The sequence below is a fragment of the Amblyomma mixtum genome, chromosome 8, assembly GCF_055824585.1.
Source record: "Amblyomma mixtum isolate Tamu chromosome 8, ASM5582458v1, whole genome shotgun sequence".
NCBI lineage: Eukaryota > Metazoa > Arthropoda > Arachnida > Ixodida > Ixodidae > Amblyomma > Amblyomma mixtum.
This window is the reverse complement of record NC_143019.1, coordinates 92,801,854-92,828,558: the sequence shown is the minus strand read 5'-3', so window position 1 is coordinate 92,828,558 and position 26,705 is coordinate 92,801,854. Positions and strand designations below refer to the sequence as shown.

The 26,705-nt window shown below is 50.8% G+C and overlaps 1 protein-coding gene across 1 annotated transcript; it reads left to right on the top strand.

Moving 5' to 3' along the window:
• Nucleotides 1-1,031: 1,031 nt before the first annotated feature.
• LOC149333512 (T-complex protein 1 subunit delta-like) lies at nt 1,032-22,177 on the top strand. Its single transcript, XM_089557743.1, has 11 exons — nt 1,032-1,282; nt 1,354-1,752; nt 2,921-3,197; nt 4,015-4,130; nt 4,175-4,289; nt 12,894-13,002; nt 14,695-14,959; nt 16,703-16,838; nt 19,271-19,746; nt 20,681-20,915; nt 21,914-22,177. The coding sequence occupies exons 2-11, from the start codon at nt 1,514-1,516 to the stop codon at nt 22,043-22,045; spliced, it is 2,100 nt and encodes a 699-aa protein (XP_089413869.1). The 5' UTR covers nt 1,032-1,282; nt 1,354-1,513; the 3' UTR covers nt 22,046-22,177.
• Nucleotides 22,178-26,705: the final 4,528 nt, after the last annotated feature.

Genomic DNA, 26,705 nt, shown 5'->3' with positions numbered 1-26,705 from the left:
TCAGCGAGAGCTGTCGTCCCTGCTGCGATCAGTGCCCGTGCCCACCACGGGACAGACATCGCTGCAGAGGGCGGCCGCCTTCTACCGCAGCTGCGACGACGTGCTTCGGGGAAGGGCTGACGAGCTGGAGAAGGTGAGCTGCGTGCGTGGACAAGGATTTCTGGGGAGGGGAGCGCCCCCATATTTGTGCTGAAATGCACTGGCAAATCGAATCTAGGCGTAGAGCGATCCAGGAGGGGCGAAGGAACGCAGGTCATATGTTGTCTTCTTGTTTCAGTGAAATATTCACCCACTCTGCCCGGGCAGAGTGAGTGAGGGAAGAAATGCGAGTTAATGACATCCGAAAAGAAATAAAGAGGAATAACTGGGCTTATGCAGGGCATGTAATGTGAAGGAAAGAAAACCACTGGTTCTTAAGGTTAACGGAGTGGATTCCTAGGGAAGGCAGGCGTAGCAGAAGGCGGCAGAAAGATAGGTTGGCGGATGAGATTAAGAAGCTTCCGGGGGTCAGAAGGCCGTAGCTCGCAAAGGACAGGGTTAAGTGGAGGGACACTAGAGAGGCCTTTTACTCTGCAGTGGGCACAGTCAGGGTGATTTTGATAATAATGATGAGGCACGACACCAATGCACAATTAGATGCTTGCTCCCTTGTGGAGATACAATGCAGTAGAGATGCGATGTCTTTCTTTCTCTTATGTTTGTCCATTAGCATTTTCATACCGAAATCGTGAGGTGCCGTGAAGTTTCCCGTAGATAGTACCTTTCCTTGTCCATTGCTCCTTCATTACACAAAAAATCTCCTGGCTATAACTTGATGCAGTCTGCTGATGGCTATATTTTACCTTTCTGCTGGGGCACTGATATTTCTATGTGAAGGTTTAGCCGCTACATATCTTTGGATATTTCGCACTTCCGACAACCCCTTGAGATTGCGAGTGAGATCACTCACAATCCAAACATAATTCGAGCTTTCCAAAGCACACTTTCGAGAGAGATCCTTCCCGTTCTCACGGTGATCACAGGCCAAAAGAGCGCTGTTGGACGCGGGCATTGTGTGGCCCCGCCTACCCAAGCACTCCAACAGGCCGGACCTGCTTCGCACATGGTTTCACGCGTCCATAAGGCTGCACTGGAGCCCCTTGCTACATGTTGTGTTGCAACAGGACCCGAACATCACCACGGTCGTACTGGAGCCCCTGAGTGATTTTGAGCGCATCCTCCGAAATCACAAGGTCTTGGAGGGCAGTGACCACGAAGCGAAGATCTACTTTGAGGAGCTCAGGTGAGCGATTGTTTGGAGAAACAGTAGAAGGAAGCATTGTGGTGCGTCTGACGGGAGCGTATTCTCCGCAGGCGGGAGTTCCTTGCTTACCGTGAATACGAGCACGACGAGAAAGACAACACCACCGTGACCTTCGCAATCACGAAAAGGCTCGGCCAAACCCACCTGACGTAGCTGCGATATGCCTTCGAGAGCACACATCATTTTCACAGTGGTCTGGACACTGGCTACATGTTCCGAAAGGTTCCGGGGCTCACAAAGCAACGCTGGCTTCAGGAACTGGAGCACAATGTGGAGCACTCGGAGCAAGACATCGTCTTCGTGTCGGAGAAGCCAGGTTTCGTGCGCACATTCCTCTTTCTGTGGAGTTCACATGGGGAGGACCAAATGCACCTCTTCTTCTCCTGGTGTGTCGTGCAGATGGCGGCACTCTTCGCCAACCACAAGCTACTGCTCAACTTCTACACCCGGTGAGGGGCCGCGCTGTGCATGCCTAGCGTGAACTGGAGATTAATGTTCGTTCCAGCTAAAACTGACGCATGACGTTCATTTATTGCGAAACAGACGCGGTGCTGCGAAATACAGCTGTTCCTGGGCTAGCTAATATCAAGTATTCGTTTCAGCGTCATTGCGAAGAAGTACACGGTTAGGGCAGCAGATTAATCGTTGTAGGATAGCTAGGAATTTTAACCTTCTATTGCGTTAGACCCTACTGCGCTGTATCGGCATCCGTTTGGATGTACGATCATTACAAACTTGAACCTGAAGTTGGGCTGCACTGAATGAAACACGCTGTTGAGGCAGCGAAATAAGGCAGCGAAATAAGCGGCAGCGAAATAAGCGGCAGCGAAATAAGAGCCGAAATGTAGGACGCCTCTCTTTCCCTAGCAAGGAGCGGAACAGAAGGCTACGGGTCAGCGGGCTGAGCCCCCCCCCCCCCCCCCCCGCATCTCTCTCAATTTCTGTTCAGCTTCGTAAACTATTGCTAAATTTCGGCATCCGCGTTGTCTTGAAGCAGCGAGCTGAGATCCGAAATGTACCACGCCTCTCTGAGGGCCTGCCTGGGGGCCAGCGGGTTGGAGCTTCTTTTCACCTGCTTTTTCATGTTTTATTAGCTTCGTAGAGTAGGTAAATTTGTGCGTGCGCGTGATCTTGACGCACCGAACGTTGTAGTTGTTGTTTATTTTAAAATAAGTTAATAATGAAAAGATATTTGCTAGCCCTGGCTTATGCAATCGCTATGAGAAGCACCTAATCTGAGGCAGCGCAATTAAAGGGACAGCAGGCAGACTGCAGACATGAACTGAAAGAGTTGAGGGGGCAGTAAGAAAGGTAAGGGGGGACAGGTACAATGTATAACTAATCTATTTACACCGTAAGATTATACAGCAGTGGCGTGTGTGATATCCATAACCTAAGCCGAATAAGAGCACGCGCGAACGACACAATGTACACTACAGCTGTAGTGGAGCGTCCAGCTGATAATCGTCAGAACCGAACAGCAATGCGTTCTCAGCACAGGTAGCGGAACGATAGCTTCCGGGGTACAACGGCATGCCGCTTCCCTCCCGTTCATTTCTCATTTTTCGCATTCGTATTCTATCGTAAGATTTCGACGCGCTCATGGTTTTCACGCAGCGAAATGAGAGCCGAAATGTACCACGGCGCCCTCTGCCTTAGCAAGGTTTACATGCTGAGCGACGCCGAGGTCTTCGGCGCATACTACGACGAAGTCCTATCCGGCAGAGCCAAGCACACCGCGCAGCTTCTGGTCGTGGACACCCGCAGGACCTTCGCTGCCCGCCTCCAGAAGTGGCTATATTGGGACCCTCACTGCGTACTCGTCCAGGACTGGAACAGCTCTGACGTCGTCATTGGGTACTTCGACCCGCGCTTCGACCAGCAGTCGCTCAAGGTTCGACGGGAAGGGGATTGGTTTATTGGGGTTTAATGTCCCAAAGCAACTCAGGCTATGAGGGACGCCGTAGTGAAGGGCTCCGGAAATTGCGGCCACCCGGGGTTTTTTAACGTGCCCTGACATCATACAGTACAGGCGCGCCTCTAGCATTTCACCTCCAAGGAGATGCGACCGCCGCGGCCGAGATCGAACCCGTGTCTTCCGGATCAGCACACGAGCACCATAACCACTGGGCAACTGCGGCGTCGCCTTGGGAATGAAGAGCTGCGTTGATGCCTCTAACAACGCCGCCGTAACGTCAAGGTTCAAAAGTCGTCTTTCGAATCTTCGTGACGCTGCAACTGATGCTAGGATATTAGAGATGCTTCATTGTCCGCGACGATGCCAAGCTCTTTCAACACAGAAGTCTGACTGTCGCGATGTTTTCCAATAATGAGATCGTACTCCATTGCACTTCCCTCTACACTAAAGGACGAAAACAGAAGCTTTGCAATGAAAAGGGATGACAGCGGACGGCCGCAAGTGGTAATAAAGTCTACTTCAAGACAAGGCGTATGTATTAAGGTGAAGCAAAGAAGTTTTCTGGGATAAATTGCCTCCAGCTAGTGCAGTTAAGCGTGAATTGTAGGTCGATGGCAAATGCTTTTCCCCGGCAGTGTAGTTGTTTTGTGATGATTGGTTGCTTTGATATTCCCCTTTATAGCCCGAACAAACACTGCCGAAAGTATTTTCCTCTCTTCCTAGTACTACAACTACTCCTATTTTAGAATTGAACTAATTCCAACTTTGCGACCTTTTCTTTCTCGTTATGCAGACCCAGCAAGAAGAGCCCACTTTCCCTGACATGAACGCTTCGTTGGTGGACAACTGGCAGGCGGTCAACCTGGACCACGTGGACGCCAGCGAACGCACGGCCTCGGCGCGAATCGAGTTCGCCGAGTGGTTCACGCTTCTTCCCGGCCGTGACGTGGCGCTGCTCCCTTATGCATTCTCCTTTCCCTGGTTGGACGAGAGCGCCGCACCGGCCATGAACCACGGAGGCCTCGGATACAGCGTTGCCTTGGCACTCAGCCGACTGTTCAGCGACAGGTAGGCTGCTGTGAATTAGCAACTCTGCTGAAACGCGCGCTCACCATGAATCGAGAAGTGAAAGCCTATATTCCTTTCTACCACCACTGATCATTTTAGTGAATGTTCCTTTGGCTTTTGACGCAGAACAGCTGCGTAACATTTCGATTTGTCGACCCCCTGGCGTGTGTTCGCAGCGCAAGAATCACGTATGGTTGTAACGCTTCCCACCTCTTTCCTAAGATAAGAACAGTATATAAGAGGATTCCTGATACTAGCGAAGCATACCGTCTTAAGAGGCTGAGAAATGCAAGCTTATATAAATCGGCTCGTTTAGAAATGTCACGCGTAAAAAACAGGCTCTCTTTCCGCGCGATGTTTCTCCCCCCTCTCTCTCCCTCTCTTCCATCCGTTCCTTCTCTAAATGGAAATAGTTTGACAACCCCAAGGGCCCACTGTCCCGCGAAGACAGCCCTCTCACGTTTAAGGCCAGATGGCTCCCGACAATTTCTGCTCACCATTATTTGATGACAATGAAAATGGTGTCCTCAGGCTTTATCATCATCATCTAATATATCGCACCGGGAGTGAGTAAAAAATCAGCTGGACTTCGTTCTCTTTCACTGAGTGGTGCTTGTTAGCTTATGGGCCTGAGAAAAAAAAATTAAAACTGCAGTAGAGCAACTGCGAAGGATTCCATTTGATCGTTAAAAAGTATTTGAAGGGATCAATAATATGCTTATTTTCAGGTGTTGGATTGCTGCGCAGCTGTTGGAGTAACGGCAAATAAGTATATCAGCGATCCACTAGGAAAGATTTTAATTCTTCCATGAACAAAAGGTGTAAGAACGCCAATCGTACTTTTTTTATGCGAAGCATACTACTTTAGCTACCACTTCAGCCCTTCATCGTGGTTATGCGCCTCCAAATCACGTGATACATGACGTCATACCACGTGACACGATGACGTCACGACAGTAGAGAAACGGGGGCCCACCTCGCGCCGTCGCTGTGGTTGTGCGCCTCCAAATTACGCGACAGGATACTGCTTCGCATTCTCCAGGCTTAACCAAGTTAAGCCTCAGCCATTTTTTTTCCCTCAGCGCCAACCTTTTCGAATTGTTCAACAGCCAGTAAAACAGATCAAGGCTGGCGAGTCAAGCCCAGATTCCAAAAGATGAGCAAACGTGTGCAGTGCACTCGCACACACGCAAAAAAAGAAAAGCTGGCTGATGGTCTACTACGCTTAAATCGCAGCTACATCAGTTCGCCGGGAGCCATGGGCTCCTTCAGGAGGGCGCTGGAGTGCGCCGCGAACGTGAGCAGTGGTTACGGCAATCTCTTCGACATTCTCCGTCAGCTCGAGCACACGCTAGCCCTCGAGGTGTCGCTGCAAGCGTACAGACAACGCAGCGCCGCCTCGGAGGGCTACGACGAACTTCTCGGAGGGCAAGAGGGCTACGGCAGCGCCTCCCTGTTCTTCATCGCGGCCTGCTACTCAACCTGCCTGGGCAGCGAGAGCGTGTTCCCTGCGGCCGACGGCGACGAGTGCGACGACACCTTTCGACACGTCGAAGAGTTCTCCGCCGCCTTCGGCTGCGCGCCCGGCAGCCCAATGAACCCATTTGTCAATTGTAGCATCATGACGCGAAACGATGCGTAGAAGGGCGTCCTTCGCATGACTCACTCTGCTTCTTAAAGAAGAGTGACCGATACGATATGCTGAACTTTCGCGCACATTACCTATTTTCGTTCACGAACATTTTCAGGTCACACAGTACCAAATCGCTGAGCACGTTCTTTCTTTACAAACTATGATCACCATCAATAATAGCAAGCACTGAAAATTTCTTCACTACATTTGTGCTATTGCAAGTATTTTAGCCCAGCATCACAGCTTTCTGCGAAAGTTACCAAACCCTTCAGGTTCCTATGTGTATGTGCTTGTTGGGCGGAGCTATATTTAGGGTCTTTGTTCTCTTAATGTTATTACGTAAGCCACGTCCAGACGAAACCAAGTGTGTTACACGACCATTCAACCGTCTGTACTTTTACAGCGAGTAGCGTCACAAGACTGCACACTTACAGCGTGTAGCCTCGTGAAATACTTAGTGGTCGTGTTTGATTCTGATATGTACTGGCAATCGCATCTTAGTAAGACATGTTCCAAGCGCGCTTGCGGTCGCCACATGTTAATAAAAGCCCGTGAATGTTTTGATGGAACGGTTCTACGTATTTTCTTTCTTATTTGTGCATAGTTATCTAAGCTGCTGCATAGTACCATGGGGCTGTACATATAAAACATAAAATTTATTAGCCGCTTACAGAAGAGGGCAATTCGAATCATTTCCTTGTCAAAAAGACCGGATACTGCAAAACCACTGTTTCACTTGATTTGTGAACTTCCGCTGGACTCTGTTCAAGTATTGTGCTGCCGACAGTGTACATAGAATAACATTAAGCTTATTTGCCTTACCAGCATGCAGTACAGGAGATGCAGCGAACAACTACCTCGCTTCGAAAGCAAAAGAAAAGCGCATAACTAGCCCCCTCGAATAGTGGACACCTACGTCACGTCTAAAGCTGCGATCGCGTTTGAAAACAGAGGTGGTTGCGACTGAAATGAATGAAAAGGAAATTGAATGCGCCTGCCTACTGGCTTGAGCTGAGCCACAACCACTGCCGCGCGCAGATAGAGGAGAGTTGAAAGATATGGGAGGATAGAGGAAAAAAATAGGCAGGGGCTTAGCTCAGCCACGCCAGGATGTACGTAGCGAGAGGTACGGTATATCCCTGGTTACGTCTAGTTGTTCTGCTTATCGTCATGGCTATGTGTTAGACATTAAAGACGAGACAAGTGGTGAAGACGGCACGCGTTATTCAACTTTATTAATTGCCTGAAAGACCGCCCGGTGGTAAGAAAAGCGAGCCTCCTCCTCCCCTTGCCGCGCATGAGCAGTAGAGCACGGCGCATCAGCTGCGTGTCGCGCATGCGCGGTCTCTCTCGGTCAGAGGCGAGCGGCGTCGGCGCACAGCGCCGGCAGCTGTGCTGTCACGCAGAGGCTCCTCTCGGTCGGAGGCGAGCGGCGCGAGGCGCACCGGCTGCGCGACTATAACGTCACTCGGCTCCTTGTGCATGCGCACAAGTGACGCCGAAGGCTCACAGCAAAACATCGAGACTACGGGTAATGTAGCTCTCGCTACAAACCAGACGCGCGTCGCAACAACCGCATCCGCCGAAGCGAAGACGCAGGCTGTAGCAGACACCCCAGAGCCTCCCTGACAAATTTGCGTTGCCTGAAAACACAGGAAAGGCGCATAACTGGCCCCCTGGGAAAACGGACACCTCAGTCCTGCTTTAATAAGCTACGTGGTGGTAGTGGCAGATGTGCGCTGCCTGCGCTGGCATTGACAACGTTGCGGCAGAAACGCGGCACTGAAGCCATATATGTCGTCGGCGTTCATTGCGTTCATTGGCGTTGGCATTTAGAACGTTTTAGACTAAACTACGACGATTTGAAGGAAAGGAAGCGCGCATAACTGACTGCCTCGGTCAGTGGACGCCTGAATCGTGTTTTCAGGCCTCCCTCCACTCCTGGAAGACATACCTCACATTAAACACTACTATATTCCGATGACATTACCCTCTGGACTAACTCCGGCTCTGACGGGGAAATCGAAAACTCCCTCCAAGCAGCAATCGACAAAGTACGCTCCTTTGTACAGGCGAACGGGCTCACGTGCTCGTCTACGAAGTCTGAACTACTAGTTATCAGGGACAGACAAGTTCATCTGCCGGTCCCCGACTCGCAAGAACCTATAGTGCTTCAGTCGACACACATCCCATACCTCCGATCCGCAACATCCGCGTTCTGGGTATGGTAATACAGAACAACACGCAAAACTCGGAGGCCATTCAGCGCCTCCGCACCATAGACATTCAGATCAACGGCCTCATCTGCCGCATCGGCACCCGCCGAAGAGTTATGAAGGATGATGACCTCTGTCGGCTCACACAAGCTTTCCTTATTAGCAGGAGAGTCTACTCCTAGCCCTACTATCACCTCCACCGGAAGGACGAGGAAGCTGTGAATAGCATTACACGTTCAGAGTACAAAGCGACACTGGACTACCCCAGTACGCCAGCACACAGCATCTCCTCCAACTCGGCACCAACAACACGCTCAGAGAACTCATAGAGGCAGACAAGACCGCCTAAATCCACCGCCTCTCCCGCACTAAACACGGGCGGCTCATACTTGACCGTCTCAACGTCAACTCCATAGGCGACGTCCACCCCACGACACCCATTCCGATAGGGGTCCATAGCCGCCTAGTCATAAAACCAATCTCCCAAAACATGCTGGTTGGCAGCCATGATACGCGACGTCAGCTGAAAGCTCTATCACTAGATGCCACATACCTTGCTGACGAATTCGCAATATACGTGGACGCTGCACGGCTAAGTGCAAACACGTACGTGGCTTATGCAACCACGCCACAATCCACTCTTGTCACCACCGCCACAGTAGGAGCACACACTCCCACAGCGGCAGAAGAAACCGCCATCGCGCTGGCCATCGCTGACCCACTTACGTGCACAGTCCTAAGCGACTCCAAAAGAGCGATCCAAAATTATTCGGCAGGTTTTATCTGCCACCGCGCTGCACGCATCCTTCGCGGCTACACTCCAGACCATAAGTAGCGGCTCCTTCTCCGCCTTCTCACCAATACATTGCTGTGCCCAGCAGCACTAAAACATTTTGACCCCTCCTTGAGCGGCAGTTGCCCGCACTGTAGTGCGGTGTCTTCGGACACCTATCACATGGCACGGGCCTGCCCCTCCAACCTGGCCGTTCCCCCATCCCCAACCCAACCCGGGAGGACTGGCAGGCGACCCTGCTCGGCTGCCACGACTTACAGGACCAACGAGCCTTACCCCCAAACTCTGAAAGCTTCCTTACCTCAGTAAGGAAGCCTTCCCTGCAGTGAGGTGCCCTCATGTCAATCTGAAAGCTTCCTTACAGAGGAGCCCTTAGTAAGTCGTCCTTGGTGCCTCCTCAGAGTTAAGGCAGCTGCCAGCTGCCTTCATGCGTCCTTACGTCGATCTTGGCCCTGGAGGAGCGCTTCACCTCACTGCTGCCACAAGTGACTCCGCACACTCAAGCGGGCGGCGGGAGGCGGCGCAAGGGCGCGAGCCCGGCGTGAGCGCAGTTGAGCAGGCGCGAAAAAAATGGCAGCGTGGACTGACCGCTACAGGGCTACTACACGCAATTTTTCAACCGTGCTTGGGAATACGCATTCTATGAAGTGTACCCGTATCCTCCAACAGCTAGGTCGCTTCGCCACGCGGTGAACCCAGTGGAAGTGCACTCAGAGGAAGAATTTGCGTTCAGATTCCGCACCAGTGCGGCTCGGCCACACTTGGGCATTCGGCGGCGAGAGTGAGCTAAATCCGCCGCCGCCGAAATGTTGCCTCATTCACACCCCCCGGCCACCGCGTCGCCGCTCGTGGCGTAAGAGATATGGCTATAAAATAGCATAAATCTGCGCTCTCTATGTACCATAAGCGTGTTCATGCTTCCGTACGTTAAACGCAGGTATTTTTCGGGACGTTACAACATTTCTCAAATTTCCACTCTTAATTCAGCTGATGCAAACAGCGACGCAATGACATGACGATTAATGTTTGACGTGGCTATTCCCTTTGCATCTGGGTACAGGCCGGTCTCGACCAAGGAGGATATATATATCCTCCTTGGTCTCGACGCTCTCGCTCGCTCTGAGAGAGAGAGCGCGCACGTCGAGACCAGCCGTGATCTGGCGGCGAGTTTTACGTCGTCAGCGATAGCAAAGCGGCGGTTAGGAATTTTAGCAAGGTTAGAGTCAGCAATCGTGCTGCCAAAATTCTGAACGAGTCGTCTCTCGCCGAAAGCGTGACTATAATCTGGAGCCCAGCACACGCCGGTCTCGCCGGCAACGAGGCTGCCCACATGCTCGCCCGCTCCTCGCTACCTCGGGGTGCTGCAGACGCCTCCACAACATCATCTAAAGGCAAAGGAAGTATTGGTACGGTTAGGGATGTAACCGAAAATCTGAAGAAAGACCATAGGATATATACGCCACCGGATAGATCTCTGAGTAAAAAAGAGTCGTACGACTGGAGAAGACTCCAAGCTCGAAATTTCTTCTCGCCCCTGTGGAGGAGTTGGACGGGTGCCAGAGGGCGGAAGAGGGACGGTGCAGAAACCGAAATTTGTAAATTTTGCGGCCACGTGGCAATATTAGATCACATAATTTGGAGATGCGTTCGTGCCCCAGGGCGCAACCCGATTAAAACTAGCGCTGAATGGGAGACCACGCTGAGAAGCTCCGATTCGCCGTCCGCCTGGCGGCCGAGGCTTAAGACCTCTTCTCCTAGACGGGATCGGATGTCCTCCGGCCGCGGTGTGACAGACTGCCTCCCCGGACGACTTCGTGCGGACCCGGAGGTGGTTGCCGCGCCATATTCGGCGGAAATAAATATCCTTCCTCCTCCTCCTTCCGGCTAGCTCAGCCTAGAGGCGCCATCTGTTTGTTAGGACGGAAACCATTTCTGTCAGCAAACCGATGGTCGTATCAAGCCTAAAAGGGGCGGAATCGCCAATGTAAATAAAAAATAAGGCAAATTTATCACTCACACTTTCCTTAGAGGCAAGATGAGACGAAGCGAAAGACCAATGCCCTATTTATGGCCAGCGAGGAATAGACACACCGAATTGAGGGGCCCAGCTTCGAAGAGCGCCGCCATGTTTGTCGCCGCGAGAATGCAATTTCCTACTCGGCGTCCTATTGGCCGATGTGAAGGAACCTTCAAACCCAGACACGCGGCATGCGTTCCTTACTTGAGGAGAGGCGAGGATAGCTTTCAGAGTAAGCTGGCTTCCTCCATTGAACATTCGCGGAAAGGCGGCCACACGTAAGGTTAGGAAGACTTCGAAGGAAAGAAAGCTCTCAGAGTTTGGGCCTTAGTCGGGCGCGCCCGGGCAGCGGCCACCGCCACTGGAGTCCCAAACTATAGGTACCTCCATCTAGTATTGATAAGGATCGGTCCCTTACGGGCTGATCCAAACATACCTCCTGTGACTTCCAAATAAATCTTTCCACCACTGCCACCAACTCCTCAGAAGGCCAGACAAGAGCATCCAACTGCCACTCATTTCGCGGGCCCAGGAAGTCGCCCCCACCTGGAGCCACACCAACCCCACCTGCCTTAAATCCCACCCTTCTATGGCAATAAAGTTGTTTCTCTCTCTCTCTCTCTGGGGTGGTGAGAGAGAGATGTAGGCGGCATGCGTTAGCGCTGACAACGTTGTAGCAGACACGCGGCACTGGAGCAATAGGCCGCAGTGTTCATTCGGTGATCAAACTCTCGCAATCAACCAATAACAGCCACCTGCTTACTAGTAATGTGGGTGCAGGTATTGAGATCGCTTATTCATTTATGTGTGCCGTAGGTCTGTTTAATTTGTCTGCACATGCTGCGGCAATTCTGTACAGTTCCGCTGAGGTGTGCCATGAGTGTGCATTGCCAGTTCCAGCAGTGCAGCTTGGCAGTGGCAGAGTCCGAAACAAGTGGTGTAGTGCAGGCCTGGTTGTCTGCTAGCCTTGGCATAACCACCATTTGAAGCAAGATATGTGCCAGGCACCATATTTACATTGAAGTAAATACGGTGCTTGGTCATGACGGGTTGCCTTGTGTCGGGTCTAGTTTCCTTTCTTCTCATGCTTCACTGTACGACCGCTATTTCTTATGGGGGGCCTCCATTGTGTTGTCCTGCGGGAATCCAAATGCTGCCAGTGTTTTTCTTACATATGCTGCATAATGCAAAGAAGAGAGTGGCGTAAAAAGAGGTGAGATGTGCAGGCACTTCTTATTTCCCTGCGAGGCCTCTCCCTGGTCCGCTGGGTAGGCTGAGGTGCAACACAACTGACGGCCAGCCGGCCCTCTTGCGGGCGCCGCTTGGCGCCATGCGGCCAGCGGGCCCACAAGCCTAGCAGTATTATTATTCTCAATAAATTCAGGCGAGCGTCGTCTTGAAACAGCAGCGAGTGTGAGGTTGAACATCGAATCGGGACCTTTCTGAGTGGATGTTAACCAGCAGAATGAGCTCTGCCCTAAACCTGACCAAATTCCTGCCAGCACTTGTGTAATTTTTTGGCCGTTCCCAGATCTGTTCGGAGCAAGGGTGACGTGCTTCCGCAAATTTAGGACATCAGTTTCTCAATCTAGCTGGGCTTGGTACTCCCCCTTTAACTACTGGCTGAGCACATTTTTTTTTGTTGTTGTTTAATGGCACCAAATTGGTCATTTAGTACCTGTGCTGCCACCTGTTGGCTAAGCAAAACAATGCTCTGGGTGAGCCCTACTCGACTGAAACTGGGTCTTTGAGTGCCAGAAAAAAAAGCACTACAGGCTGAACTTGTCGTCAGCCAGAAATGAGGCTGCCTTGTCCAAGTCTACTACAGGGCCCCTTTGACGGGCAGCTCTTGCTTCTTGCTTGTTTTCCTGAGTAGTAAGAGGGTGCACATGTGTCATGTATCCGACCCGTTTGCGCGAGTGGTTCCCCGTCTTGTCACGTGCAGCTGGTGGAGCTCTCCAAGGCACAGGATGTGGAGGCCGGTGATGGCACCACCACGGTGGTGGTGATCGCTGGCAGCCTGCTGGACGCCGCTTCCAAGCTGCTCCTCAAGGGTCAGTCGCACTGGCTGCCTCACACGCGGCCACGTGTTTTTTTTTTTCCTCCGCTTCTGCATCAGAACCACCGCTCCTTGCAGTATTTATGGATACGGTGGGGCTAAAAATTAACATGCAGAAAACCAAAGTGATGTTCAACAGTCAAGGGAACAGCAGTTGACAATTGATGGGGAGGGGCTGGAAGTGGTAAGGGAATATGTCTACTTAGGGCAGGTAGTGACCGCTGATCCGGATCATAAGATGGAAATAACTAGAAGAATAAGAATGGGGTGGAGTGCATGTGGCAGGTTATCTCTGATCATGAATGGCAGTTTACCAATATCCCTCAAGAGAAAAGTATGCAGCAGCTGTATCTTACCGGCAGTAACCTATGGGGCAGAAACGTGGAGGCTAACGAAAAGGGTTCAGCTTAAGTTAAGAACAACGCAGTGAGCTATGGAAAGAAAAATTATAGGTGTAACATTAAGAGATCGGAATCGGGCGGAGTGGGTGAGGGAACAAACGCGCGTTAATGATATTCTAGTTGAAATCAAGAGGAAGAAGTGGGCTTGGGCAGGGCATGTAATGCGAAGGAGAGATAACCGCTGGTCCTTAAGGGTAACGGAGTGGATTCCAAGAGAAGGCAAGTGTAGCAGGGGGCGGATGAGATTAAGAAATTTGCGGGAATACGGTGGCCGCAACTGGCAAAGGGCAGGGTTAATTGGAGAGACATGGGAGAGGCCTTTGCCCTGCAGCGGGCATAGTCAGGCTGATGATAATGTTCGCACAACTTGCAGGAGGAACTTGAGTGTGAGCTCGCTCGTGAACCTAAAGGGAGTGTGCATTGTTTGGCAGGCTGCGGGAATTGTGCTGAGCTTAGACTACCACAACATAATCATGGGGAACGTAGCTGCGTTCTGCTGTGCCCAGGGTGTATTGGAAGCTTCTGTTTTGAATGTCTAGTTTCGGGATTCACGAGTAGTTTTGAGCTGAGCAAATTGTTCATGCCAGCCAGGCCTGCAGTCTAGGAGAAGGGGAGTCTGCTGTTGAGTTAGGTAATTCATTGAGTGGGGCAGTTTCATTCACTCGTCTTTTCGTTCACAAAAATGTGCCGTTTTCCTGTCGCAGGTATTTGAACACTCCTTACGTGTTTACAGACTCTTTTTGAAAACTTTTGGCAGTTCTTTTTCATGGTCAGTGCCCTCAAGTGATCTTGTAGGAAGTGTACCCATTCGCCGCCGCGGTGGATCACTGGTTATGGTGCTCGGCTGCTGACCCGACAGCCGCGGGTTTGATCCCGGTCGCGGCGGTTGAATTTCTTTGGAGGAGAAATTCTAGAGGCCCGTGTACTGCGCGATGTCAGTGCACGTTAAGGAACCCCAGGTGGTCGAAATTTCCGGAGCCCTCCACTACGGCGTCTCTCATAGCTTGAGTCGCTTTGGGACGTTAAACCCCATAAACCAACCAACCAAGTTTACCCATTCCTGCATCCAGAACTGTGCACTTTATCTGGGAGACAGTGATGGTGCTTGCCACATGCGTGATGAAGCTTGGCAACTAGCCTTAGGACACATCTGACCTTTGCTGATCTGCATTGCAAGCGTTATGATGTGTGGCAAGCCCAGTGTCCGAGAAGCTTTTCAACCTTTGAGGACACCGTGGATGCAATCATTGCTGGGCGCATTGTGTGAGCCTGCCTCGTTCCTGCAGGCATCCACCCGACGACCATCTCGGAGTCGTTCCAGTTGGCGGCGTGCATGGCGGTGGAGGTACTGACGGACATGTCCCACCCGCTGGACCTGGCTGACCGGGAGTCACTCCTCAAGAGTGCCACCACCGCCCTCAACTCCAAGGTGGTGTCCCAGCACTCGTCCCAGCTGGCACCCATCGCGGTGGACGCCGTGCTGCGGGTGGTCGATCCGGCCAAGGACACCAACGTGGACCTGCGCGACATCAAGGTCATCCGCATGCTGGGGTCAGTCGGGGGAGCCTCGCCTGTGCATGAATGCTGGGGGGTCCTTTGGGCTCCCCATGTTTGACGGAAAAGCAGTAGTGTGGGACAAATTGTTTGCTGCCAAGTGGGCCAGAAACGGAGTTTAGGAAACGTGAAGGCCTCTCCATCTCTTGAAGCAGCTTGAAAAGCTCTGTAATTCGGTAAAACTTTCCCAACAGCGGGGTCCATTGCCCCCTGCGGTGCGTTGAATCGCTGCACTCACCGGTCATCACTGCAGTAAACAAAGTCAACATTGTAAGCGTTAGAGTTCAAAATTATATGCGCAAGAATTTTGATACATCTGGCAAGATAGAGGTGTCAAAATTTTTTGCTTGTAATTACTTTTGTATCGTGATTAGCTTTTTGCTTTGCTCGCAAGAAAAGCTCCGGCGGCAGTATTTTATTATTGTGTAAGAGCAGCTAGTGGTGGTCACAAAGGTGGGCAGAGCTTCACTGTTGATTTAAATCCAACTAAGCTTTTTAGGCACAGGTTTGGTTCAGCATACCTCCGCTGTTAGTGGCAGTATACAGAGGTCCCGGTTTCAATGCAGCCGCTCGACACCATGTAGAGGTTCTTGCAGCAAATTTTAACGCTGTAACTTGCAAGTTTTGTGTGTAGAGGAGCACCGCTGCTCTCTGCACTTGTGTGCTCTTTGCTACCCTTTTCCTCACGCATGATGAATTCTTGCAAACTACACCTTAGGACACATCTGAGTCTCCACGGTGATCTCTTCTGCAAGTGTTCTGATGTGTGGATGGATTGGCAGGGAGATGGCATGTATCAGCCCCCTCTCTTCGAAAACATCACTCTTTGACTCAGGGCAACGCTGTTTGGCACTAGCACATCTTGTAGCTGGAATAAATATGCGTGTAGTTTAAACTTGTTAGGGCAGTGGGGCATCGGTGACCCACTTCTGACGTTGAATTCTAATGTTACTTGCTGGTTTCATCCCTGAAACTGTCAAACACCCAGTCGTATGTTTCGCTGTACATCTGTGTGTTGCATGAGGCTGGGCTCATGCAACACACAGATGTACAGCGAAACATACGACTGGGTGTTTGACAGTTTCAGGGATGAAACCAGCAAGTAACATTAGAATTCAACGTCAGAAGTGGGTCACCGATGCCCCACTGCCCTAACAAGTTTAAACTACACGCATATTTATTCCAGCTACAAGATGTGCTAGTGCCAAACAGCGTTGCCCTGAGTCAAAGAGTGATGTTTTCGAAGAGAGGGGGCTGATACATGCCATCTCCCTGCCAATCCATCCACACATCAGAACACTTGCAGAAGAGATCACCGTGGAGACTCAGATGTGTCCTAAGGTGTAGTTTGCCTGCCCCTCTGCCTTTCTCCCAACTGGGACCCGCTTAGGACGTGTATACATGTCCCAAGCAGGTGGAGTGGGTGAGGGAACACACGCGGGTTAATGACATCCTAGTTGAAATCAAGAGGAAGAAGTGGGCTTTGGCAGAGCATGTAATGTGAGGGCAAGATAACTGCCAGTCCTTTAAGGGTAACGGAGTGGATTCCAAGAAAAGGCAAGCGTAGCAGGGGACGGCAGAAAGTCAGGTGGGTGGATGAGATTAGGAAGTTTGGGGGGATACGGTGGCCGCAACTGGCAAAGGGCAGGGTTTATTGGAGAGGCCTTTGCCCTGCAGTGGGCATAGTCAGGCTGGTGATGATGTGTATACACATATGTGTGTGTGTGTTGGGTTCTTCAGGGGCACGGTGGAGGACACGGAGCTGGTGAATGGCCTGGTGTTCACCCAGAAGGTGGCCGGCAGCGGGGGCCCCCACCGGGTGGAGAAGGCCAAGATTGGGCTCATCCAGTTCTGCATCTCCCCACCAAAGACGGACGTGAGTGGGGCTCCTCCTCTCCTGGTGCCGGGACTGTCCAAATAGCATTGCGGACCGTTGAAGCACAGCACGTTGGTGAATGCAGCCCGTGCCTTCCCACCTGCAACTGTGGTTTGCTGAATGGTGCACCTGCAGTGTTGAAGTAGCTTTTTCTAGTCGGTGCATTATTAATCTGATAGCATGTAGGTTGCAGTCTTGCCAAAAATTTCCGTCTTCTCTGTCACGAAAGTCCCTGATTGGTTGGGAGAGGTCACATGACCTAGTGACGTCATCACAACCTGCTCACCGTGGCAGGTGGGAACCTAGCAGAAAATCTGAGAACCCCATGATTTTGGGTGTAGGCCTACCTCTGGAAATGTATTAAAGAAGATTAGTGTGGGTAGATTAAGGTAGATAAATGGGTTCGGTTTGTATAATCAAATATGGCAACCCAATGGAAGGTGTTGGAACATTCTAGAAGGCGACGACTCGTGCATGCCACATGAGGGCAACGGAATCTGTTGCAACCGGAGTTTCGATTGGAAAATCAAAAGAACATTAGACACTCACTGTAGACACCGCATTAGGCAACCTAAATACCGTCGCATTTTCTTCTGTAAAAATGTAGTTAAGAAGGCCGCCAAGCTTTTGGATTAGTGGTTCCAAATCTTCTTACCCTTAGGGATCACCAAAGGTTTTCAAAAGCTGCTGAGGAAATACGGATATCTTGTAAAGAGTGTCACAAATAGATGTCCAAATTGATCATTTATGACTGGCTGTCCAGGGAAACAGCCTGCTATGAGCAACTACAGTATGATTAGTGACAAACTAAAGTGCTTCAAGGAAAGGTGGCATAGATCGGTATTATGAACACTGATAAACTGGTGTCTTAGCTTCGCTTGACTGTGCTTTTCGGTGTTCCAGATGAGTTGCAGTTACGTACTAATTGACTCACCAATGTGGCGGGAAACTTTGAGGCTAATGAAAAGGCTTGAGCATCAATTGAGATCAGCACAGTGAGCTGTGTGAAGGAAATCATAGTTATAACGTCAAGAGACTGCAAGAGAGCAAGAAGTGGTTTAGGGAACAGACACGAGTTAATGACATACTAGTAGAAATCAAATGAAATGGGCATGGGCAAGGCATATAGGTATACCTTGGTGATATGAACATGGTTGATACGAATTTTGCTGTGACACGAATTTGTGAAATTTTCTGGCCGCAGTACATTGTCCACAGCTTTCTCCTGTGCCACTACGGATGATATGAACACTATAGAACACTATAGAACATTATAGAGCCACGGCAGCACCTTTGAGGACAAAGTGCTGCCCGTACATCGCCGACGCTGTGATCACTAATCGTGCTATGTGCACCGCGGGCAATAAGCGGCGATGCGTGGCCCGCATATCGTTGATGTCTAATGATGATGGGTAAGATGGATGATGATGGGTATAGTGGGTGACGATGGTGGGCATGATGGGTACGGTGGGTGATGATGATGGGTAAGATGGATTTTAAGAGAGAGTAATACCCCTGTCAAGCGCGCAAAATAATGTGCACTTACGAAGAGTGTCACTTTCTAAAAGTGCACTCTGGCACAGCTAAACTGCGCAACATTAGTGCACTCGCCAAAGTGCGCACTCACGTCGGAGTGCGTTCACAGAACGCACTTTGAGGGCTGAGTGCGTAGCAGCGACTTCGATGCGACAATATGTGTAGTGCATAAATAGTACTTACAACTTTATTTTACATCCTATAACACTGTTTTATTAAAAAATTAGTTCATTATAGCTACAACCGAAGCAACAAAACAAAGGAACGAGATCAGATGCAACATCACCGCCTGCCGCCATCTTGTTTGTTGCCGCAATTATGGATAGCCTTGGCTGGTCTTGGCTATTCTGCTATTTATATTTTTTTCCATCGTTATAAACTGTTGAACCTCGTTTTATTTGCGCTGTCACGTTAAGCAGACAGTTATTATGAGTCCTTTTTCTTTTCCGTTGACCTCTTCAGGAATTCCGCTCATTTTCTGACGCCATTTTTTTTTTTGCTACGAGTGCACTTTGCTTTCCCGTTTAGCACCGCGTAGCCCAAAGTGTCACTCGGGATGCCGAAGCGCACTCCCCGTAAGTGCACTTAACATGTGCGCTTGACAGGGGTATAAGTGTATCACTCTAAGAGAGCACGTTGTTGGGTGAGTTGGTCGTACATACTTAAAGAAGGGAATTGCGCTAAAAAAGACACTAACGAGAAAGTGCTCCTGTCCATGTCCTTTCCCGTCCGTGTCTTTTTTAGAGCAGTACCCTTTTTTAAGTGTGTCACTGGGTGGCACAGGGTCAGGTGGGGGCGCATGAGATTCGGAGGTTTGCAGGGGTAAGGGGGCGGCAGCTGACGGGGCTGATTGGATGGATATGGGAGAGGCCTTTTGTCCTTGCCTGCCCCTGCAGATGGACCACCAGGTGATAGTGAGTGACTATGCGGCCATGGACCGGGTGCTGCGGGAGGAGCGGGCCTACATCCTCAACATCATCAAGCAGATCAAGAAGACCGGCTGCAACGTGCTGCTGGTGCAGAAGTCGATCCTGCGGGACGCCCTGAGCGACCTGGCCCTGCACTTCCTGGCCAAGATGAAGGTGCTGGTGGTCAAGGACATCGAGCGGGAGGACATTGAGTTTGTATGCCGCAGCCTGGGCTGCCGGCCCATCGCCTCCCTGGACCACTTCACGGCGGACGCCCTCGGGTCGGCCGAGCTGGTCGAGGAGGTCACCACGGGCAGCACCAAGTTTGTGCGGGTGACGGGGGTGGCCAACCCCGGCCGCACCGTCTCCATCCTGGTGCGCGGCTCCAACAAGCTGGTGCTGGAGGAGGCCGAGCGGTCCCTGCACGACGCCCTCTGCGTCGTGCGCTGCCTCATCAAGCGCAGGCAAGTGTGGTGGCAACAGCTTTTTTTCTTGTTTGGTGAGGGCTGCACAAGTGGAAGACAGTTTGAAGGACATCTGGCACCCTAGGGTGTGTGGCAGAGTAGCTAAATGCAGGAAAACCTCGTTGATTCTTTCCCATTTCTTATGGTCCTTGGTTGGCAGCTTTGTAATAGCCATGCACTGTAAACAGTCGTGGGTGAAGTCGCGGTGTACACGAATGACAATATTCCGCCAAATGAAAACATGTACACCTGAGCCCTTCACTACGGCGTCCCTCAGCCTCAGTCGCTTTGGATCGCTGAAGCCCTGTAAGCCTAAAGCTAGCTGTTGCTGTAAAACTAACTTAAGCAGTAAAATTCAGTAATGAAACTGCTTTTCCTACAAACCAGCAGGCATGTTTTCAGGCCTATTTATTTTAATCCTCGAAGCTATTGAGGCTGTGGTCATGGACAGCATGGTGTGTGCGATGCCCGAGCGAAGTGATTGTTCTGGACATAGTTTGAGGCAAGCATCTTCTGCAGCTAACATCAGTAAACACCCAGCCAGGCTTTAAAGTGGCACAAAATTAACTTTTGTAACAAATGCATCACTTGCAGTATTACAGAGTAATGAGCATCGCTCAGCGGTGGTGGTCACACTGCCACGGTGGCTCAGTGGTTATGGTGCTCGTCTGCTTACCCGAAAGACAACAGGTTCAATCCCGGCCGCGGCGGTTGAATTTTCGATGGAGGAGAAGTTCTAGAGGCCCGTGTACTGTGCGATGTCAGTGCACGTCAAACAACCCCAGGTGGTCTAAATTTCCGGAGCCCTCAACTACGGCGTCTCTCATAGCCTGAGTTGCTTTGGGACGTTAAACCCCATAAACCAAACCAAACCATCAGAGGTGGTCACATCCTTGGGCAGTGGCCACAGCTAATTAGTGTCTGCTCTCTGCAGGGCGCTGATCGCAGGTGGTGGGGCGCCCGAGATGGAGGTGTCGCTGCGGCTCGGAGAGCGGGCACGTACCCTGCGGGGTCTGGAGGCCCACTGTGTGCGGGCATTCGCTGAGGCCTTCGAGGTGGTGCCCTACACGCTGGCCGAGAATGCAGGCCTGCACCCCATCGCCACCGTCACTGAGCTTCGCAACCGGCACGCTCAGGGCGAACGCGACGCCGGCATCAACGTGCGCAAGGTAAACGAGGGCTGTTGAGCACTTGCCGGGTGGTGAAGTAGTTGTGTGGGGTGACGGCCTTCTTTGAGGAGCCAGAAACTGCTCCCGAAGCGCCAGAAATACGGTTTTATTTTTTGAAACGGTGGCCTTGAGGTAGTTAATAGCCTGCTGCTCGTGCACGTGACTGCCATGCCCGCCACATGCACGTGATGACCCCTTGCCATTTTGCCTTAGGACACTTCTGAGTCTCCACGGTGATCTGCTCTGCAAGCTTTCTGACGCTTGTGTGCTGGGGTTGGTTCAAGGTCGCACTTGCAGCAGGAACTATATCTTGTGCTGCAACCATGTGTGCATAAAACTAGCGTGCCACAATGGTGCAATTCAGTGTACAGGTTAATCTCACATGGGATTGTCACTGTCATCAACTTTAGCCGGGGCTACCCTGAAGACAACTTCATTTTGGATACCTGTACATGAGTGTGTTGCTAGTCGTATTGCAATTTTGCCTTTGGACCCTTCTGACTCTTCAAACATAAAAAACCGGTTTCGTGTACTGGTGTATTGCTACCAACTGTTATTTTTTTTTAAGTTGTGTCCTACTATACGTGTAGTATTAGAACTATCAGCGGACTTAAAAGGATCCTGAGATGGTTTCAATCGGCATATTCTTGGGCTTGCCCAGATTGCCCACTAACATTGTCGGGGTGGGGGACGCGGCGATATGTAACTTTAGGTAGCGAGCTATTGCTAGATATTTCTAAAAATATTAATAAATTATAGGGTGCACGCCGAGCTTTTACATTTGACTCGAATCCCCGCAAAGACCACCTCTACAGAACCGTTGCTCTAGAGTATACCCTTCTAAATCGTTTCATGGTCCCTTTAAGTAGCCTACTTTAGATACTAAATTGTCACAATGACTCTTCCGCACTCAGGACTAAGAGTAATAACAGCAGAGGTTTGCTTCGGTGTTGAACCAGCCGAGTCGGGACTGACAGGGGGAGTGTGTGTCAATGCAGGGCTCGGTGACCAACATCCTGGAGGAGAACGTGGTGCAGCCGCTGCTGGTCTCGACGAGTGCCATCACGCTGGCAGCCGAGACTGTGCGCAGCATCCTCAAGATCGACGACATAGTCCAGACTGTGCGCTGAACTCTGCCACCAGGAGGCAGCAGCTGGGCTGTGCCTTCTCTTTCTCTCTCTCTCCACTCCTTTCACTGCAGCAAAAAAGACACGCCCCGCTCCACCGGTGGGCCCCAATAAATGTGCTTTCAGAACAAGCTATATATGGCTCTGCTCCGTTGCTCTTTCACCAGGGGCTTCGATGCCTGCAGGTGGCACACGTGTGCTGCACGAGTTCGCCAGCAAGAAAGGTGCTTCTGCAGTGCACTGCATTATATATCCTACAAGCTGTACTTATGTCAGTAGAAATATTCATTAGTGCAGAAAAGACTGTCTAGCCTAGACCACTGGGTTATTACCGTATTTACTCTCATAATGATCGCACTTTTTTTTTAAAAAGTTGCCGCAAATTTAGGGGTGCGATCATTACGCGGGGTTAAATTTTTAACAAAAAATTTTTGAGCCCCGAAAAAGCAAACAAGTTGCAGGTCAGACTACCCTTATCACTCGGGCGCGCTACCCGCGGTTACGCTGCTAAACGCGGTTATCGCCAACCGAGCTCTGCGATCTGGCCCGCTTCAAGAACGTACTTTCTTCGCACTAAATCATGTTCCAAGAGCAATTGACGCATCAAAATAGGCAGTGTGTGCTGCGCGACGGCACTTTTGTGCAGCCTTTGTATAACAGCAACGTTCCGCAGCGCCCAAGCTACGCATTTTACCACCGTTACGCCGAAAAATGTCCGGTCCCTACCGCATCGTTAAAGTAGGCGACAAATTCGAAACGATCGCAGCACCAGATTCCGCGAGCTTACCGCAGTGATGCCGCCCGCGAGCGCGGCGGACGACGGCGCTCTGTACTCCCTAGTCGTCGCTAGGCCTAACTTGTTTCGTATCGAAGCCACAGTGGACGGCGCTTTTGAACTGTCCAACGCTATAATGAATGTTCTGCTTATAGTGCTGCCTTACTGACAACCTAATTGTTTCGTATCAAAAGAAGTATAAACGATCGCAAGCAGATCGAGTCACTCACGGTGCAACGGCGGCAGTTGCTACGCTACTGCAAACGTAAAACTAGCTTGTATCGCAGTTATTACTCCTACCAGCAACTCGGTACAGGCCAGCGATCCTCAAGGAGGATTCATTTCTGACGTTCCCGTATCCCAGGGCTTATTATTTACGAGAACAATAAAGTTCAGCCGGATCACTGCGTCACTTCTTGCACCGCAACCCATGGAATAGTGGGAGCCTCGCGACAACGGCCAACCGTGATTCGAGATTACCGCAGATAAGTTTGGTATCCGCGATTGAGCATAACCGCATTTAGACTGCCAGTGTGACCGCAGGTCAGCCAACAGGCGGCTACCGCTGCCATGCTGACAGAGCAAGATAGTCGTCTGCACGTGCCATCTGTCAGACAGCAAGTACGATCATCGTCGACAAATTGCAGCGGCAAGTTCGGGGTGCGATCATTACGCGGGACATAAAAAAAATTTAATTTTCCCAACAAAATTCGGGGTGCGATCATTATGCGAGTAAATACGGTACTACATAAACTACAGTGCTGAAATCTACAGATTTCGCTTAATCTGCTCGGAAACGACTGCCTCCAACGTTTCCAGCCCATATACAGTAGGCTGCCTTTAAGACCGAACTTGAAGGAACCAGAAAATTCATTAGTCTTACTGTAAGTTCTTAATCCTTTCGATCCTGAATTTTTAACATTTTGGTCAGATTTTTTCACTAGTGTTCGTACAACGTCTAAGGCCCCTTAACCACATAGTAAAAATTTGAACTTCATGGTACAAGTGTGGATCTTTAGGTGTGATGTCAAAATAGGGCATTGGGGCTCAACCGCAGCAGCCACGTTTTGATGGAGGCGGAACAACGCAAAAGGCGCCTGTATGCTGTGCGTTGTCGTCAGTGTATGTTCAAGATCCCCTGGTAGTTGATATTATTCGGGAGACTTCACTTCCACCTTGCTCCCTTCACCTCTTCTTTCACTCCCACCTTCTCTTAGGTGCAGTTCAGGTGTCTACCGAGGAGATATCAGATACTATACCATTTCCTTTCCTCAAAAAAATTTACCGGTGGGTGTAAAATATGAAAGGGTCTGCTTTGGCTGCTGCAATTCACAACAAGGAAGTGAGCAAAATTCTTATTTTGCAGAGTGGCGTACTCTAATGCAGCTTTTTTACCTTGTGAGCGATTGATGGACCTTGAACTTTCCACACATGCTGGTTTCTCCTGTTTACCTATTGTTATACATCGTTCCTCTTCGTTCTTTTAGCTGACGGCGTGTGTTCCAGCTGATAGTACAATGTATCGACAGCACACTTGTTCAAAACGTGCGCAGCCTTCCTATAAGGTGTCTGGAGAAAATGGTTTATAGTCTATGGGGGGCGTTGACGTCACAGCGACTCAGGCTATGAGGGACGCCGTAGTGAAGGGCTTTAAATATTTTGACCACCTGGTGCACTGACATCGCACAGTACACGGGCCTCTATAGAGTTTCGCCTCTATCGAAATTCTTTATTCTCGAAATTCTTTATCGAAATTCTTCATTTATTATCGAAATTCTATCGAAATGCTTTAAAAGTCCTCTATGTTGCCAGCCATAACCTGATTGATGAGGAATCCCACGCCTAGTTCTCGTCTGCGTGCTAATCCACAATAACACAGTACGTGCCCGCCCTTTAGTATTGTATACACCTCATCCGTCCTCCTAACCTCACCAAGCCCCATGACATCCCATTTAATAACCGCTGATTCCTCCAACAGCACTGCTAAACTGGCCTCACTGCATAAGGTTCTTGCTTTAAACGTTGCTAGGTTCAGTTTCCAATGGCGGCCTGTCTGGAGCCAATGATTCTTAGCACCCTCCGCTGCGTCGCAGGTCTGATTGCCGCCCTGGTCAGTTGCTCCACAGCCGCTGAGAACTGAGGGCCGAGGTTTAATTGGGTTGTTCATGCAAGGTTGCGGCCAAGCTTACTACGCCAGGGTGGCCAAATCCTGCTCTGGTGAGCAAGTGCGCTGTCGGTTCTAGTCACCGAGATCAGGCCGCACCCCAGGCCTGTTCCTACAGTTCCATGGATACATGGAGCGTCCTCTTTCTAAAAAAAAAAAACCCGGTAGAGAATTGCGAACAGCGGAGACCCCCAGAAGGGGGCAGGCCTCACGCCTTGCTAGGGCTAAGCCTCAGCGCGAGGCCCAGAGATCGATCTTCGCGAAAAACGCGGCCAAAAAAGGCCAGCGCCCCAGAAAAGGAAGCCGGCGAGGATCGCGACCCCGCGCGGGAGGTCGCTGAAACGGGCCACCTGAGTTTCCCAGCGCCGCAGGCCGGACAAACCGGGTGTTTTCTCGGTGAGGGCAGGCGCCGCGGACAACTACAGCAGGGCAATGGGTGGACAATCACAAGCTGCAGAAACGGCCGAAAAACCGCCGACCTGCCGCAGGAACCAGCAGCGCTGGTCGCAGGAACCAGGCAACGCTGGCCGCAGGATTAGTCAGGGCCGCCGGCCGCAGCTGAAAATAGACAAAACCTGGTCAAATTACGGAGCTTAGGAGACAACAGGTGTTCACTAAACGAGTAATAAAATGGAAGGTGACCTATTGTGCCTGCGTCTTGACAAATGTACTTCTGTACAGGCGACAAGAACTTCCATATCTGTATGATTATGTGGCGCGGATATCTCTCGGCCAGGAAGGAAGCAGAAGCTGTTTACGACACATCGAATACGTGGTCTCGTGAAAAAGCCAACCACACAGCATTGTTCCCCGCGTCGAGGGTGCGCCTCTGTGCGAAAGGTGGTGCGGGAGTTGTAGGGTTGCAATGTGAATGTCTCACTGCCGATGCTCACAGGAAGGACAGAGCGGTAGGAAAAATAAAACCGTAAAGCCAGGCGTACATGTATTCTCGCCATTCCTATGCTCTGGTTGTCGTTCGCCAACATCCGCCGTGTCATTTCGAGGCTAGACTCCATTCGTCTTCTAAGATAGTGAAAGGTTCCTTTTTCCATTCCATCAGAACGCTAATTTTAGCATTCCGTCTATTTGCCGCGAGGTATATTGTCCCAGAGAAGCGAGCCGGTTTCCAAAGCGAACAGTTTCGTGGATATACCCTTTTGGGTGTAGTAGAATTTATCTCTTGATGGTGCGAAAGTGCTGCCTTCTATGAACACAAAAAGTTCAAATCTGAGTTTCCTTGCCGAAGGTGAGGATCTAGATTTGTTGAGGTTTCCACATTCCATAGTGCAGCAAGGAACTTATGAGATGAGTTGTGATTTATGGGGCTTTAGTGACTCAGGCTGAGGGACGCCGTAGTGAAGGCCTCCAGAAATTTCAACCCATGTTTTCCTCCGCACCAGTTGATATCATTAAATCGATTTATCATGCGTTCCTGAGGCCAGTGCAAAAAGCATTATTGAAATCGGAGCTTGCAAACGAAAATTATTGCACTCTGAAAACTCGAAATGAAAATATAAGATGGAAACGCGTTTCACTCGCCCATTTCACTCACCCGGTACATAGATTGGGCGCCACCAACGAGAACCGCGCCTAGCCCACACGCAGAGGAAGCTTGCATGCAATTGTCCACGGCCGCGCATTCTGTCGGCGCCCCCCCCCCCCCCCCGCCCCTCCGTGTACACGCAAGTACGCGGCGCCGTAGACGGGGCAAGGGAAGCTCCCCG